General features: G+C 40.5%; 2 protein-coding genes across 4 annotated transcripts in view; both read right to left on the bottom strand.

Moving 5' to 3' along the window:
- Positions 1-8626, bottom strand: part of LOC139538563 (high affinity cGMP-specific 3',5'-cyclic phosphodiesterase 9A-like) — a 34715-nt gene extending 26089 nt beyond the window's left edge. For both annotated transcript variants that reach the window (XM_071340733.1, XM_071340734.1), the window contains exon 1: positions 8488-8626. In XM_071340733.1, coding sequence (XP_071196834.1) covers positions 8488-8550 — 63 coding nt within the window. In that variant the 5' untranslated portion in view covers positions 8551-8626. The remainder of the gene's footprint in view (positions 1-8487) is intronic.
- LOC139538562 (glucose-6-phosphate exchanger SLC37A1-like) overlaps positions 7166-15833 on the bottom strand; it is a 35817-nt gene continuing 27149 nt past the window's right edge. Inside the window, exons 13-20 of one of the 2 annotated variants that reach the window (XM_071340731.1) lie at positions 14385-14447; positions 14046-14131; positions 13772-13820; positions 13509-13582; positions 13251-13329; positions 13004-13101; positions 12842-12918; positions 7166-8665 (exon numbers count right to left, since the gene is read on the bottom strand). In XM_071340731.1, coding sequence (XP_071196832.1) covers positions 8611-8665; positions 12842-12918; positions 13004-13101; positions 13251-13329; positions 13509-13582; positions 13772-13820; positions 14046-14131; positions 14385-14447 — 581 coding nt within the window. In that variant the 3' untranslated portion in view covers positions 7166-8610. Of the gene's footprint in view, positions 10942-12841; positions 12919-13003; positions 13102-13250; positions 13330-13508; positions 13583-13771; positions 13821-14045; positions 14132-14384; positions 14448-15833 lie in introns of both variants that reach the window. The other variant, XM_071340732.1, reaches the window with a different exon arrangement.

The raw sequence follows: 15833 nt of genomic DNA, 5'->3' as shown, positions 1-15833 counted from the left end.
TAACGCTGTAATGTAACAAAATGTGGAAAAAGTCAAGGGTTCTGAATACTTTCCGAAGGGACTGTATATGGACACCTAAACCAACATGCAAAATGACATAAATCCACACTCCTGACTATCCAACGGCACAGGAAATACCGTATTCAAATTCAATCACACACAGAACATGCAGAAGAACAATGGAGCACGTAAAGCAGGAACTAATCAGCATAATTTCTGTACAAGGAAGCTAGATAATAAAACACACAATGGCAGCACTACACTGTCAGTCACGCAGCAAGAGAATGAAACACTCATTATTCACTATGGACTGAAGGACTGGAGCCTGGAACCCATCTGGCTATAGCCTTAAATTGCAAATGATCTGTGCATCAGTACAAAAACAACGATCTCTCTGATAATCTAATGAGTTCAAACCAATATAGACCCAAAAACCAAAATGTTCGAGTCCAAATTATAATGTATGTGTCACGTTCCTAACCTGATTTCCTTTGTTTAGTCTTTGTTTAGTTGGTTAGGACGTGAGCTGGGTGGGTGTAGTCTATGTTATGTGTTTCTTTGTTTAGGTTTGTCTTATTGGCCTAATATGGTTCTCAATCAGAGGCAGGTGTTTTACGTTGTCTCTGATTGGGAACCATATTAAGGTAGCCTGTTTTCACTGTTGGTTTGTGGGTGATTGTTCCTGTTCTTGCGTTCATCTGTTTTTGTGTTCTCTAGTTCTAGTATGTATCCATAAATATGGATACATACCACGCTGCGCTTTGGTCCTCCTCTCCTTCTACCGACGGAAGCCATTACAGTATGTCAAACATCATCAACTTTCAGGTCAGACAAAGGCCAGGAGTGTCGAAGAGTTAAGATGGAGTGTCGCCTTGTTAGTCCAAAAGCGGAAGTTGGGTCACAGGCTCTCTTTCCATTTCCCCTGAAAACCGGAACATCTGGTTGTTGGGGACTCGGCAGAGATTACCACCAAACTGACTTGTTGTGGATAAAAATCAGCTCGTGATGACATAGTGCACAAAAAATGTACTTTTTCGCTTAAGTTTTCATGTACCAAATGAAAATCGAAAAGTTCAATGTGTTTCCATCGCATTTTCAACTCTACTGATCGTTTTGTCACAAAGATTGTTGCATTAAATAGCAAATGTGCCTACTTTGGTCTTGGCATGTGTGCTGTAGCCAACAGCTCGCAGATACAGTACGGGTAGGCTGTGCGGGTAGGTTAGTCTACATAATGAAATAAGAGTGGGAATATTCGTATTTGTCAAACAGCAGTCAAGCATCGATCATCATGTCACCAGAATATGACACTTGATATTTATTGGAAAGGAGCATCAAGGTCATCACCGTGCACTATCACCACCCTGTGAAGTTCATCATAACTTATTTCATCTATAGCCTAATAAACTGCCTGGTTTCCTGAGCTGTAGTGGGAGGACCACACACCAAGTCATCGCATAACTCCAAGTTGACTTTGATATGATGGTTATTGTATCAATATTTGTGCATAAAGGTGTTTCCAATGCCATTTCTCGCATAATTAATTTTACCGACACAGAAAGATTCCACATGTCGAACAAACAAATTCTGTCGGCATTCATAAAATTGTACCGAAACTTGCTGTTTACATTAAAGCTGTCATTAATTTTTGGGTCCTACGGTAAGACTTCACTCGCATAAAAACTGTGGATGGAAACGTGGTTAGTAATGTGCTCCTGTGCACAGAGCTGTGCTGGAATTATGATGAGATCCGATAGGTCCCTGTTGTTATGGCTCAGACTGAGCTGTGAGAAGTAAGGCAAGACACTCTAATTTAGTCTGATGGGAAGTCATGTTTAGAAATGATGGAGCAGTGATAATAAATATTAGAGAGAGAGCAGAGAGAGAGCAGAGAGAGAGAGAGAGAAAGAGAGGAATGCAAGCGTGAGAGAGAAAGAGAGGAGTGTGTGAGAGGGATAAAGAAAACGAGAGAGAGAGAATGTGTGTGTGTGTGTGAGAGATTGATAGATCAACAGTGTGAGAAAAATGCAGCGTCACATAGACACAGGAGAATGAGAGGGAGAGAAAACAACAGAGGGTGAGGGAGAGAGAAAGAGAGGAGGTGCCATATTTTTACCCCAGCAACAACTGACCAATGGCAACCGAACAATATCAGAAATCCAGAACAAAAGCTTACACACAGTCAGAGATTAATTGATTTATCTCTATGAGCTCACAGATGTAGTCACTGACTACGAGCCTAAACCACAGCATATACTAAACCAACTGAACGAACAGGCTCACAGAAAAACAACAAACAAACATAAAACAGACTTGGAATGAATTCCATAAAAAGTGACACGGTCTGCAATAAATGCAAAGTGCCATCGGAGTGGAGCATAAAAGTCTTTATGTTGTTCCTTTATGGCCCTGGTCCTCAGTCTCCTCCACTCCACTGGGTTTAAGTGTAAAGAGCCCTCTGGATGGGATCTAGACCCACCATTCTGGCTCTGTTTGTGGAGGCTAATTGACATGGATATAGTCTGCGTGAGATTAAAGCAATTGTACACGAGAGGGCGTGCTAAATGACTTTGATCGAATTTCACTATTGAAACTATGTTGCAAATGTCGATACAGACAGCAATGTTTGTACAACCCCCAGATGTTGCAAACCAAATGTTAGGCTAGAAGCAAGGGGAAATAATGTCTAGATGCCTTTTACAGTGGAGATCAAGTTAATGAATTGGCTGGCTGGGCTGTGGAGGAGGGATTTCTCAGAAAATAAAATAAGATTCCCAATTTTGCGTTATAGGCTTACCCGTGCTAAAACATTTTTTTTAGTATGGTTTAGAACAAGTCTCAACCAATCACAATACTTGTTTTGATCAACCCATTGTAGAATAAGGAGTTTGTGACACTATACGAAATTGTCTTTAGGCCAAATCCTTACATAAGATGCAAGTAAGTCACTTGAGGTTTCATGTGGCGACTGTTCCAGTGATTTACACAAACAAATCTCAAGTTAAGATGTGGCCCCTACATGCTGAAGTTTTGATCATATATGTAAGAAACCTGAGCATTCAATCAAAACAAATGTATTTGCAAAGCCCTTTTTACATCAGCCAAAGTAAATACAGAAACCCAGCCTAAAACCCCAAACAGCAAGCAATGCAGATGTAGAAGCACGGTGGCTAGCATTTCATCCTGGAATCCAGAATGGCGGGTATATCTACTGTAATAGAAATGTGTAGACTACATGCTGGGTTTAAAATGTGCAGGAGATGATCTTAAATGATGGCAGTGGCAGTCTACATAGACATTTCCAGTACTTTTCCAGACTGGAATTGTACAATGGGCCAGCAAAGTACAGTGACTTGAAAAAGTATTTACCCCGTGGCATTTTTCCTATTTTGTTGCTTTACAACCTGGAATTAAAATGGATTTTTGGGGAGTTTGTATCATTTGATTTCCACAACATGCCTACCACTTTGAAGATGCAAAATATTTTTTATTGTGAAACAAACATGAAATAAGACAAAAAAACTGAAAACTTGAGCGTTCACCCCTCCAAAGTCAATACTTTGTAGAGCCACCTTTTGCAGCAATTACAGCTGCAAGTCTCTTGGTGTATGTCTCTGCAAGCTTGGCACATCTAGCCACTGGGATTTTTGCCCATTCTTCAGGGCAAAACTGGTGTACAGCAATCTTCCGCTGGTGTACAGCAATCTTTAAGTCATACTACAGATTCTCAATTGGATTGAGGTCTGGGCTTTGACTAGGTCATTCCAAAACATTTAATGTACCCCTTAAACCACTCGAGTGTTCCTTTAGCAGTATGCTTAGGGTCATTGTCCTGCTGGAAGGCGAACCTCCGTCTCAGTCTCAAATCTCTGGAAGACTGAAACAGGTTTCCCTCAAGAATTTCCATGTATTTAGCGCCATCCATCATTACTTAAATTCTGACCAGTTTCCCAGTCCCTGCTGATGTAAACATCCCCACAACATGATGCTGCCACCACCATGCTTCATTGTGGGGATGGTGTTCTCGGGGTGATGCGAGGTGTTGGGTTTGCGCCAGACATAGCATTTTCCTTGATGGCTAAAAAGCTAAATTTTAGTCTCATTTGACCAGAGTACCTTCTTCCATATGTTTGGGGAGACTCCCACATTTTTTTTCTTCCAGCAATGGCTTTTTTCTGGACACTCTTCCGTAAAGCCCAGCTCTGTGGAGTGTACGGCTTAAAGTGGTCCGATGGACAGATACTCCAATCTCCACTGTGGAGCTTTGCAGCTCTTTCAGGGTTATCTTTGGTCTCTATGTTGCCTCTCTGATTAATGCCCTCCTTGCCTGGTCTGTGAGTTTTGGTGGGCGGCCCTCTCTTGGCAGGTTTGTTGTGGTGCAATATTCTTACAATGTTTTAATAATGGATTTAATGGTGCCCCGTGGGATGTTCAAAGTTTCAGATATGTTTTTAAACCCAACCCTGGTCTGTACTTCTCCACAACTTTATCCCTGACCTGTTTGGAGAGCTCCTTGGTCTTCATGGTGTCGCTTGCTTAGTGGTGTTGCAGACTCTGGGACCTTTCAGAACAGGTGTATATATACTGAGTTCATGTGACAGATCATGTGACACTTAAAGTCCACCTGTGTACAATCTAACTAATTATGTGACTTCTGAATGTAATTGGTTGCACCAGATCTTATTTAGGGGCTTCATAGCAAAGGGGGTGAATACACATGCACGTACCACTTTTCCATTTTTATTTTTAAACAAGTTATTTTTTTCATTTCACTTCACCAATTTTGACTATTTTGTGTATGTCCATTACATGAAATCAAAATAAAAGTCCATTTAAAGTTGTAATGCAACAAAATAGGAAAAACGCCAAGGGGGATGAATACTTTTGCAAGGCACTGTAAACACAGTAAATATCTGGTCCTCTCATCTTAATCCTGGAAGGAATTATTCTTCCTCTAAGGAATTTCATCAAGCATTTAATGATTAGCTGTCATTTTTCCCACCCAAATGATTGACAACCTATCATGCTTTTACCATAATCCAACTCTACAGGCTCTATATTTTAACAAACCTAACGCAATGGTAAATCTCAGCGCAGGTGGTAGCGCTATAGGTTCAGGGGCAGAAATATTTTTGCTATTTTCACTATCACAATTATCAGCGTACTTGCTGGCGTTGGCGCGAAAGTGATGGGTTTGAACGAATAAACAAATTGTGGGTGTGTTGGGGCTTGGCCCATCACTAGCCAATCAGAATGTGTTCCATGGCGAAATGTGGTTGCTTCAAGTTGTGTATTTACGTTTTTTTGTATTGCCTTGGAATCAACTCCACTCCCAATGCTAGTCCATTAGTGTGTTAAATGGCTTACAGAAACAAAATAACAAAATGTAGACCTATCCTTGCTAAATACATTAACTTGAACCCAATTTCATACCCTACGTCACACTTCCAGACAACAATTTCTCCCCGTGGGTATATAATATTAAAACAATGTAGACTACTTAGGGTTATACGCACACCCAAACTTTTCACAGTAGCTGGACAAAAATCCAATATAAATAGAAAGGGCGAATGTCCATTCACCGTGATAATGCTCCCCAATAGGCCTATGCTTTACGAACATAATCGGAAACATTTTACAGATCATCTCGCATTCATACATCTCCAGAAGTTGAATTGCAAGCGCGCCACTGACGTTGTCACCATGAAACCAGGAAGGTGAATCATACTAAAGGTTGGTTGTAATAAAATTCAACAAAAAACGAGCAGTTTTTTTTTTACAACAACAATAAATGAATGTAAAATGTAATACAAAATCACCAGGATAAAAAAACACACATTGTTGTTGAATTAGCCTTCGTTGTGGTAGGCCTAAGGGAGGTCTTGGGTTTTTCAATTTTTACAGGTTACAGATAACTTCTAAATACGAGGTTCGCCGGTATTCATTCACCGAGGTACTCATCTCTCGTTTCACGGTGGGCATGGACACGTAGCCTACATCATGGATGAGGTTTTACGCACGTCCAAAACGTGACCTGCATGGCTAAAATAATGTGGGCCTGCCTTCAATGCATAGATAAAAAGAGAATGTCAGCTCACTGTTTTACTCCTTTCAAACCTTATATTTTAATAAAGCTTTGGTGATTAAGGTGTATTTCCAAGCGGTCTCAGGAGCCAAACCCTTTATCGACAGTCTTGACTAGCCTACTTCGTGATAACATTGGGCAGACAACAAAACCCTAATTGAGAGGAGGGAAGGCTACTGTATGCTTGGTTTTAAAACAAAAATCGTTTTTTATATTTATAAATATGAAGAATACAGGCACCAAAAGTAAATTGGGCTACTCTTGTTCCATGCGCACATGGGCAGAGTGCGTCAGGGCTGGATAGGCTGCGTTTCTGCTGTTCATGCCATAACCAACTGCGTTACTGCTAAAAACCAGCTTTTGGTTGGTCTTAAATATCCCTATCAGCGCTGCCTGAAATCAGTACTTTGGATACTGTTTTTAAGGACACACCTCAAATATTTCCATCCGCCCATCTGAGCTGATATCAAAGAGGTAAACTGCCGAATTTAGCGTTAGGTGTAGAAAATGCCAATCTGACAGTTTTTACATTACGAAATTGCAAACTAACGTGCGTTTGAGACTAGCGCCGCCTTAACGCCAGCCAAAAATAGAGCCCTACATGTTGCCACTCCACACAGGTTCATAAAATTGTGCAGTTTCTTGTGCAATTGTGCAAATCTTGATTAAGATCTAACACACACACACGCATGCATATACACATAGAGGACAGTGAATGTGTCCAAACAACATAGACAAGATTCTGAAAATTCAGTTTTCGATATTGCTGGACAAAGTTGATTTACTGTTTAACTGCTTTTTTCTTCTTCATAAAAGTGAGGCGAGGAAGCAAAAAAAATAATCCCCCAAAATAAAATGGACTCCAAGTGAGAGTTTTTCATAAATAGTGGAGAAGGAATACATTTGTACTTTACCACATTGTCCTACCCATCTGTGCAAGCTTTAGGCCTAATGTGGGCTTCAAGAGTTATATTATTCCAAGCAAAAACCTATGCTAGGAAATCTTTCCTGTATTTTGAAAAAGGATGCAGATGATGGTACAACGTTAATTGATATAATCATGTGAAATGAAACAGAATGGGCAGTATGACAGTTTCTTTATTCTGAACATATCTCTGATAAACATCAATAACATAATTATTAACATATGTATAATAGAATACAATATCAAGTGTTTTTTCTAATGAAAAAAATTGACCAAATGTATAATCAGTTCATTACTTAAATGTATAGTCTAACTATGCTTTAATTAAATATGAATATAATGCAAATATTAAAAAGGCTTATCATAAACCACACTTTATAGGAGAAATAGGCTACTAAAGATGGCCAATCATTCAAGTTAGGTCTTTCAAACAGTGCTGGACTTGGGCAGGAACTCACCCGCACCTCAAATTTTCCACTGTTTGAGCTCCTGTTCCTCTTACAGAATATTAGCTCAAAAGTATTGTGGAGCTCCTGCACCTAAATATAAACAGTACCAGCACCCAAAATGAGTACCGGCACCTATTTCAGTGTAAGTCAAGCACCGCTATCAAATAAGTGCAATTCAACACCTATCTACTGGATAAAAACGTAATTCCATGCGATACAGGCTATATAGTAGAATATGTATGCTTTTCTAATTCAAGAATAACAATAAATAATTGTAATCAAATAAAATGTTAATTTATAATGAGTTCATGACCTATTAGCCTATAGCCTGCAACAAAATAGTAATACAAATATGAATAGGTCTATAATAGACTAGGCTTTTACTTTGAAGAAAGAGGGACAATCAATCAAGTAAAGTCTGTCAACTGAATGTAGCATTGGAAAAAGTACATTTCAATCCGGCCATAAAGTAAACTATAGCATAATCTACAGAATATAACTGATATTAAAAATGCGCAATTAGAAGCATAAATCAATTCCAGAGCAAGCTTTACTAAATTCGAGACCAGTAGGCCTATATAGTCAATTCACTGCATCCTCCATCGATTGCCTCATCCGGCTGCCAGGAAAAGCTTTGCTGAGGAATGCCCTGATCTCTGGCCAGTCGTTTTGTTCGATGATGACGTTGTTTCGGGTATTAACTGCTTCGGCGAAAAGTGAAGCGGCGCATCCGTTAAACAGTAAATCAAGTGTGTCTGGCATATGCATAATCAATCAAAAAGTGAATAGATTTTTATTGCATTATCAATGACATTAGGCTATTCATTTTAACCACGATTTGTATATGAATATTATACAATATGCTATTGAGGGTTTCCTATTCTATAGACAGCATAACTATCATTGCACCGTTCTTCCAAATCTTTCCTATGCAATATTGGACCTCTTCCCGGTTAGGCCTACAGGGCAGGGTGTAGGTTGATGATGATACAGGCTGACATGATATAACGGTTGATTAACAGTTATACCTTCTGAATTCTGCCATCCACGTCCAGGTAGATTACTCGGTACGCCGAAGAAGCTGATCCCATCTCTCTCCACCCCTCAAGCCTCTCTCGCCGCTGCCGAGGAGTCGGATTGCGGGCTATAGGCTACCACTCCGTTCCGTGCCCGAATTGGAAAACCCCGAGAGCCGTCGGTCCGTCTCTGAATGGGCAAATGAAGTTAGCGTTTCAACATCTCTTTCTCTCTGGAGCACCTAGCTATCTCTCATCTCATAAACCACCTCCCTCAGCCTCTCTCAATGAGTCGCACGCAGACAAACACACACACTGGGAAAACTGAAGAGCAGGGATCATCGAACGCTTTTCTCTTATCGCCATAGTTACCGGGGCTCCTCAAGGACGCGTGAGTGGGGTAGTTTGCCTGCCCACACAGCCCCCAGACCGCAGTCTGTTCGCGATGTTCATTCCCTTTTACGAACAAACGAGGCTATATTCTATTGATAATATGGCTATTCAAATCATATATAGTCTCTAAAAACTGTATTTTTGGTCAAAGCACACGGGAAGAAAGGAACCGACGAAAGAAAACCAAAAAGCAGACAGCAAGCACCGGGAAAAAGAGATGTTTTACATTTAATTTAGTTTCTTGCATGGGCGCCCACGCGCTTCCCTTGATTACATATTAATCAAGCCTTGTAGGCTCGAGTCAGCTCAGGGGTTTTGTGATGCTATGTGTGGGAGAGGAGTCATGGGCAATCAAAACATACTAATACTTTCAATATAACCCGTCATTGACTGTAGGGTATAATCCGGCATAATTACGTTTTGGTTTATTATGAGAACCTTCAGAGAATAATAATTCATATTTGATTTGGCCTGCAGTACTTTTCAGAAACAAAGAGAGATTGTGTGTGTGTGCCTGCCCGTGTCACTGAGTGGAGGACTAGCTTTCAGAAGTGTACATTTTGTTTGACACCTGCCACCTCCAGCTGGGAGACTTGAGACCACTCAGCCTCCTAACTGGAACACATTTAGCCTGGTGAACAAAACAACTCAAAATTATGCTTAGAAACCAAGACAGATCTTTTGTGAAGAAGCTTCCAGAGAATTCAGCAACACAGCCACTCCCTTTTTATCTACCAAGATGTCTTCAGAAATTGACAATTGTCACCAAGACCGTGTACTTATGAGTCAGGTAAGAATCAGACAAGTAACTAAACAAAGCAACTGCCTGACCAATGAACAAACACCAAAAGGTACACAGTATTTCAAGTACTACCATTTAAGCACTGCGATGATTTAGCTTCCACCAAGAAATGCTCTATCGCCACAAAGAACAATGACACGTTACTGGATGGGGTCCCTTCCATTTCAATTCAGTTAAACACGGGCGGTGAATTAGAATTAACCACAGCCCCGGGCATCTGCCAGAATGAAAGTTCATAAGAATATAGATTACTTTTTCATGAAGGTACATAGGCTACCTTTCTTCACTCATTTGGCACATTAAACTTGCAGGACTCGGAGGTAGGAAGCATTAGTCACAGGAACGCCTTTAAAATGTTCAAAGGCAGAATGAATGTGAGCATTTTAAGGTTTGGGATGACGGCATTTGGTATTTTCTACACATACTAAAAAGAATATCACAGTTTAACATTGCACTGCATAAATAACTGATTGAGAAATGGTTGATCCTCCTCGGAGTTGGTATGCAGAAATTCATACTCAAACACAAAATGTTACCTTCATACCATTCAAGTCCCAAAACATAACAAACCGCACCATAATTTGCTGATCATATAGGAACACAAAATATCAGTACCTTCATATACTTCCTAAACAGAGAAAATACATAGACCACCAGAAAACAGAAAAATACATTTTTTTCATATAAATTACTGTGCATTTCCCCACAATCTTTGGTTACATAAGGCTGAAGTGGGCCCAATATGCTCTAGAAGTAAAACAAAACAAAAAAGTGGTATGTGCTCAGAGGGACTGGATGGCTTGGTTGGTTGCTTATTATACTTCGCTACTGAATCTTCATCGACTTTCATTCGTTTCCAATAGGTGCTGCTACACACTAGTTCACGTCAGCTACTGCTGAATGGACGGCGATAGAAGCTCGCAGTGACAACAGACCTTTAGAAAGAAGTGTGGTCTATGTCTCTTTGTGAACATTGTCTAGCTCTTGGGCTCAGTTTTTCAAAAACCATCAGATAGTATTAAAGGCATATTCATAGAACAGACAAATCATTGACTTAAAATCCAGATAACTTTTGAAAACTGGGCCCTGGTTTATAGGGATTGGGTTAAGGTTGAGAGGTGACCACAGGCAGGGTGGGTTCAGGTAATCTCAGTTAAAAGGTCCAGTCCAGGGTAGTGGTATAGGATGCAGTGTGTCTGTGCTGAGCGAGGGCCACAGTCTTTTCACTTCTCGGTCTAGAGTTAGTGCAAAGTGCTTAGTGCTCCTTCATCCTACAAGACAGAAACAGAAAAACAGACTTTGATCCCTAAACAAAAATCTGCATAAAAACAATGTGCAGTTTCCCACCAGAGATGTTTTTCCATCAAATTGATAAAAAGGCTGTGTGTGATGACCTAGTGCATATATAAATACATTTTGCGGTTCAATTCTGACATACCGAATTTGGCTCTAGCCAACAGCTCACAGTTAGGCTACAGTGCAAGTATAGCCTACATGATGAGATGATTATGGACAAAAGAGTAATCATTTTTATTTGTCAAACAGCAGCCAAGCATCGACAATCATCTTTTTGTGTTGGTAAAACTAATTATATGAGAAATGGTGGCGGAAATGCCTTTATGCACAAATATTGATATAATAATATTCATATCGAAGTAAACTTGGAGTCACGCGATATGGTATGTGGTCCTCCCACTACGACTCGTGAAACCAGGCAGTTTATTAGGCTTTAGACTAAATAAGTTATGATGAACTTAACAGGGTGATGTCGAGGGTCTTATTCTGGTGGCATTATGATCGATGCTTAACTGCCGTTTGACAAATAAGAAATTCTCGCTATTATCCATAATAATATCATCATGTAGACATGCATAACCGTAGTCTACCCGCACTGTATCTGTGATCTGTTGGCTAAAGTTCACTGCCAAAACCAGAGTAGGCACATTTGCTTTTTAAGGCTACATTTTGCACACACAAAAAATAAAAAAAAATAAAAAAAATAACAATCGGTTGAAAATGCGATATAAAAATCTAAAGGTCAATGTGTTTCTTCGGTACATGAAAACATAAGCAAAAAAGTTCATTGTGTGCACTACGTCGTCAGGCACTGATTTGTTTTACCCACAACAAGTCTGTTTGGTAGAAACACACCACTGGTGGGAAAATGCGCATATTTTCTTTATGTGGATTTTAGAATATTCGCATGAAAGTCTGTTGCCAATTGTATGGAAACATAACTAGTGACTATGATTTATTTATTTGCAAAAAAAAAAAAAAAGTCTTGAAAGGCACCTCCCTCTTTCAAAATGTTTATAGAAAAACAACATGTATCATGATGTTTAAGACTAAGAAAAAAATGAATAAAGATTTACAAAGAAAAATGAAAAAAAAACTGGAGAAAAAAAAAAGACAGTGTCACCATCAGATTTTAGGCAGAGTCATTGTATAGAATGTCCAGTAGATATTTTTTCTATTTATATTTGAAGGAGTTGAAGCTGTTGCAGTGCTGGAGGTGGTCCAGAACACTGTTCCAATAAAGAGCAACCTTTAAGTGATGGAACATTGCCCTAATCTTGTATGGAAGGAGGGATGTGGAGATCGGTGGCAGTTCTTATAGAATAATGAACCCCAGTATTGAATTTGAAAAGAAACAGGGTGTAGATTAATTTGGAATACAAACAGATTTGGTTGATATACATTTTGAGGATTTGAAGGCGATGAAAGAGTGGAGAGGAACTGGCACGACTGAGTTGCATTCCTCACAAAATGTTTTTGGAGAATGAAGATGTTATTGGGGTTGCTTTTATAAGTACTGACCCAGCATATATTGCAATATGAGATAAATGGATAGAGTAAGGTGTAGTACAGATTCCAAATATTTTTTGGGGGAAGAGAGGTTGTATTCATCTGATGACACCAATACCTTTTTTCACAATTTTTTGGGAGTTAATTTAGTGATACGTTTCTGAGTGTCTTTATCAGACAAAAATATGGTGTCATCAGCAAACAACATAATTAAAAATTAAATACAAGTCATTAACATAGATCACAGAACATAGACATTAACATAGATCATCAACATAGAACATGATCAGTGGCATCAGTTATCATAAAGCCTAGATACCACTCGATACCACCATATTACAAGTAGAATATAATCAAGTCACTTACTCTACAGTGGTGCTGCCAGAGCGAGGTTTAACCACGTTACCAGAGGTCAGCTCCTTCGTCACCAGCCGCAGCAACAGCTACAGAGGAAACACACCCACAAAGCCACATTCTATAAGATCCACACACAAAATAAGACAAACATTAACAAGCATCAGCACCTACCAGCAGTGCTAGGAAGTCAGCTGCCATCAGCATGTAGAAGACCTGATCCCAGCCCTGTGACGACAACACTCCTGCCAGAAGGGGGCCTATTGCTGCACCTGAGAAGAACAGATCACAGGACAGTTTTGTAAGTCACAGAGCTAGACCTATGCTAAATTCTAAAGCAACCCCATGTCATTAGCTATCCCCTCATGGAGCTAATTTATCACATAGGATCTACTGGTATGGATGGAGGTGAGAGACTGACCTACTGATCCTGTGCCGTCAATGATGGCCGTGACAGTAGAAAGGGCCCTGGCGTTGCCCTTGAGGCTCTTGTGTGTTCCCTAGGTTCAAAGGTCAAAACAGAGAGGGACAGGATATGAGGTCAGAGACAGCCCCCCCCCCCCACACACAAAATACTGAGAGAGTATGGCTGATCTAAAAAGTTAGAAAGACAAAACTGTACTAGGGAGGATTATATAAGTGTAAACCAGTGAGAAAGACTCACTCACTACACACTTACCAGATCAGCAGCCACTGCTGTTGTAATAAGGGCATATGGCCCATTCACAAGTCCTCCACACACCAGTAGCATACCTATGAAGAAAATGGCCCATCACAACATTATCCACTTGATCATAGCTCTGTTCACCTGTGCGTTATTGACAGTCAGAATAGCACAGCCAATATGTCAACGGGCTCAGGAGCGGGATTCATGAAGTCAGTCTACAATCCCTCTCACAAGAGCAACAAAAACTGGACTTAGTAATATAAATTGATCCTTACCGATGGTCGGTCCCAGTCCAAACTCGCTGATCATGGAGAAGCCATAAAGCTGAAATACAGAACAAAAACGTAAAAAAATATGTCCTATAAGATTAATGATGCATGCTTATGTTTAGCCCTTGAGATGGTCAACGGTCCTCTGAAGCTCAGTGATCTTCTGTAGCTCAGTTGGTAGAGCATGGTTCTTGCAACACCAGGATAGTTAGTTTGATTTTCAGAAACGGAGAAAGAAAGAAATAGAAACAAATGGAGCCACACAGGGAAAGAGACTCACTATAGGAGCAGCCAGCAGCAGCATCACTGCACAGGTGGTGGCTCTCTTTCCCAGCTTATCAGATATGACCCCAGCCAATATTCCCCCTACACACAGAGAAAGAGATGAGATTAGCACAACAATCAAGATAAAATGTGTGGTTTACAGGTAGTTCAATTCCAATGATGAATTAGGAAGTCCTGACATCATTCATGCATTTTTACAAATCAAATCTCTGACAACACACACAGGAGCATACAAATATCCAGATCATAAAGTTATTTGGTTCATAGAAAGATTCATACAAAAAGGATCAGAACCACAAACAACCACTGAAAAAAACTAAAAAAGGGAACATACCCACAATTCCTCCCACGTCAAACAGAGTGGAGAGATCTCCGGCCTTCTTGGCATCTAGGTGAGCTGAGAGACAGGTCTATTATCTTCACACACCCTCTGGCAAACTAAACAAGTGACACAGGATACTAACAAAACAACCAGCAAAGCATAGGTATCCTCTCAGTGGTTCCCAAACTGCTGGAAGGGGGGCCCGAGTGAAAACATTTGGGAACCTCTGTCCTAACAGGTAGAGCTGGTTTGAACACAGATTATCAAGACATACAGTGCATTCGGAAAGTATTGAGACCTCTTGACTTTTTCAACATTTTGTTATGTGGTCTAAGACACTGCATCTCAGTGCAAGACGCGTCACTGCAGTACCTGGTTCAAATACAGGCTGCATCACATCCGGCTGTGATTGGGAGTCCCATTGGGCGGTGCACAAATGGCCCAGCGTCGTCTGGGTTTGGCCGGGGTAGGCCGTCATTGTAAACAATAATTTCTTCTTAACTGACTTGCCTAGTTAAATAAAATAAATACATATTCTAAAATTGATTAAATAAAAAATATATTTCTCAATCTACACACAATACCCCATAATGACAAAGCAAAAACAGGTTTTTAGAAATGTTTGCATCAAAACGGAAATTCTTTATGTACAGAAGCATTCAGACCTTAAGGGATGAGACTCGAAATGGAGCTCAGGTGCATCCTGTTCCCATCGATCATCCTTGAGCTGTTTCTACAACTTAATTGGAGTCCACCTGTAGTAAATTCAATTGATTGGACATGAATTGGGAAGGCACACACAGTTGACAGTGCATGTCAGAGCAAAAACCAAGCTATGAGGTCGAAGGAATTGTCCGTAGAGCTCCGAGACAGGATTATGTCGAGGCACAGATCTGGGGAAGGGTACAAAAACATTTCTGTAGTATTGAAGGTCCCCAAGAACACAGTGGCCTCCATCATTCTTAAAAATGGAAGAAGCTTGGAACCACCAAGACTCTTCCTAGAGCTGGCCGCCTGGCCAAACTGAGCAATCGGGGTAAAAGGGCCTTGGTCAGAGAGGTGACCAAGAATCCGATGGTCACTGACAGAGATCCAGAGTTCCTCTGTGGAGATGGGAGAACCATCTCTGCAGCACTCCACCTATCAGGCCTCTATGGTAGAGGGGCCAGACAGAAGACACTCCTCAGTAAAAAAGGCACATGACAGCCCACTTGGAGTTTGCCAAAAGGCACCTAAAGACTCTCAGACCATGAGAAACAAGATTCTCTGGTCTGATGAAGCCAAGATTGAACTCTTTGGCCTCAATGCCAAGCGTCACGTCAGGAAGAAACCAGGCACCATCCTTACGGTGAAGCATGGTGGTGGCAGCATCATGCTGTGGGAATGTTTTTTAGCAGCAGGGACAAGGAGACTAGTCAGGATCGAGGCAAAGATGAACGGAGCAAAGTACAGAGAGATCCT

The sequence above is a fragment of the Salvelinus alpinus genome, chromosome 14 (genome assembly GCF_045679555.1).
Source record: "Salvelinus alpinus chromosome 14, SLU_Salpinus.1, whole genome shotgun sequence".
In the NCBI taxonomy this organism is placed as follows: Eukaryota; Metazoa; Chordata; class Actinopteri; order Salmoniformes; family Salmonidae; genus Salvelinus; species Salvelinus alpinus.
This window is presented reverse-complemented; position numbering and strand designations above follow the sequence as displayed.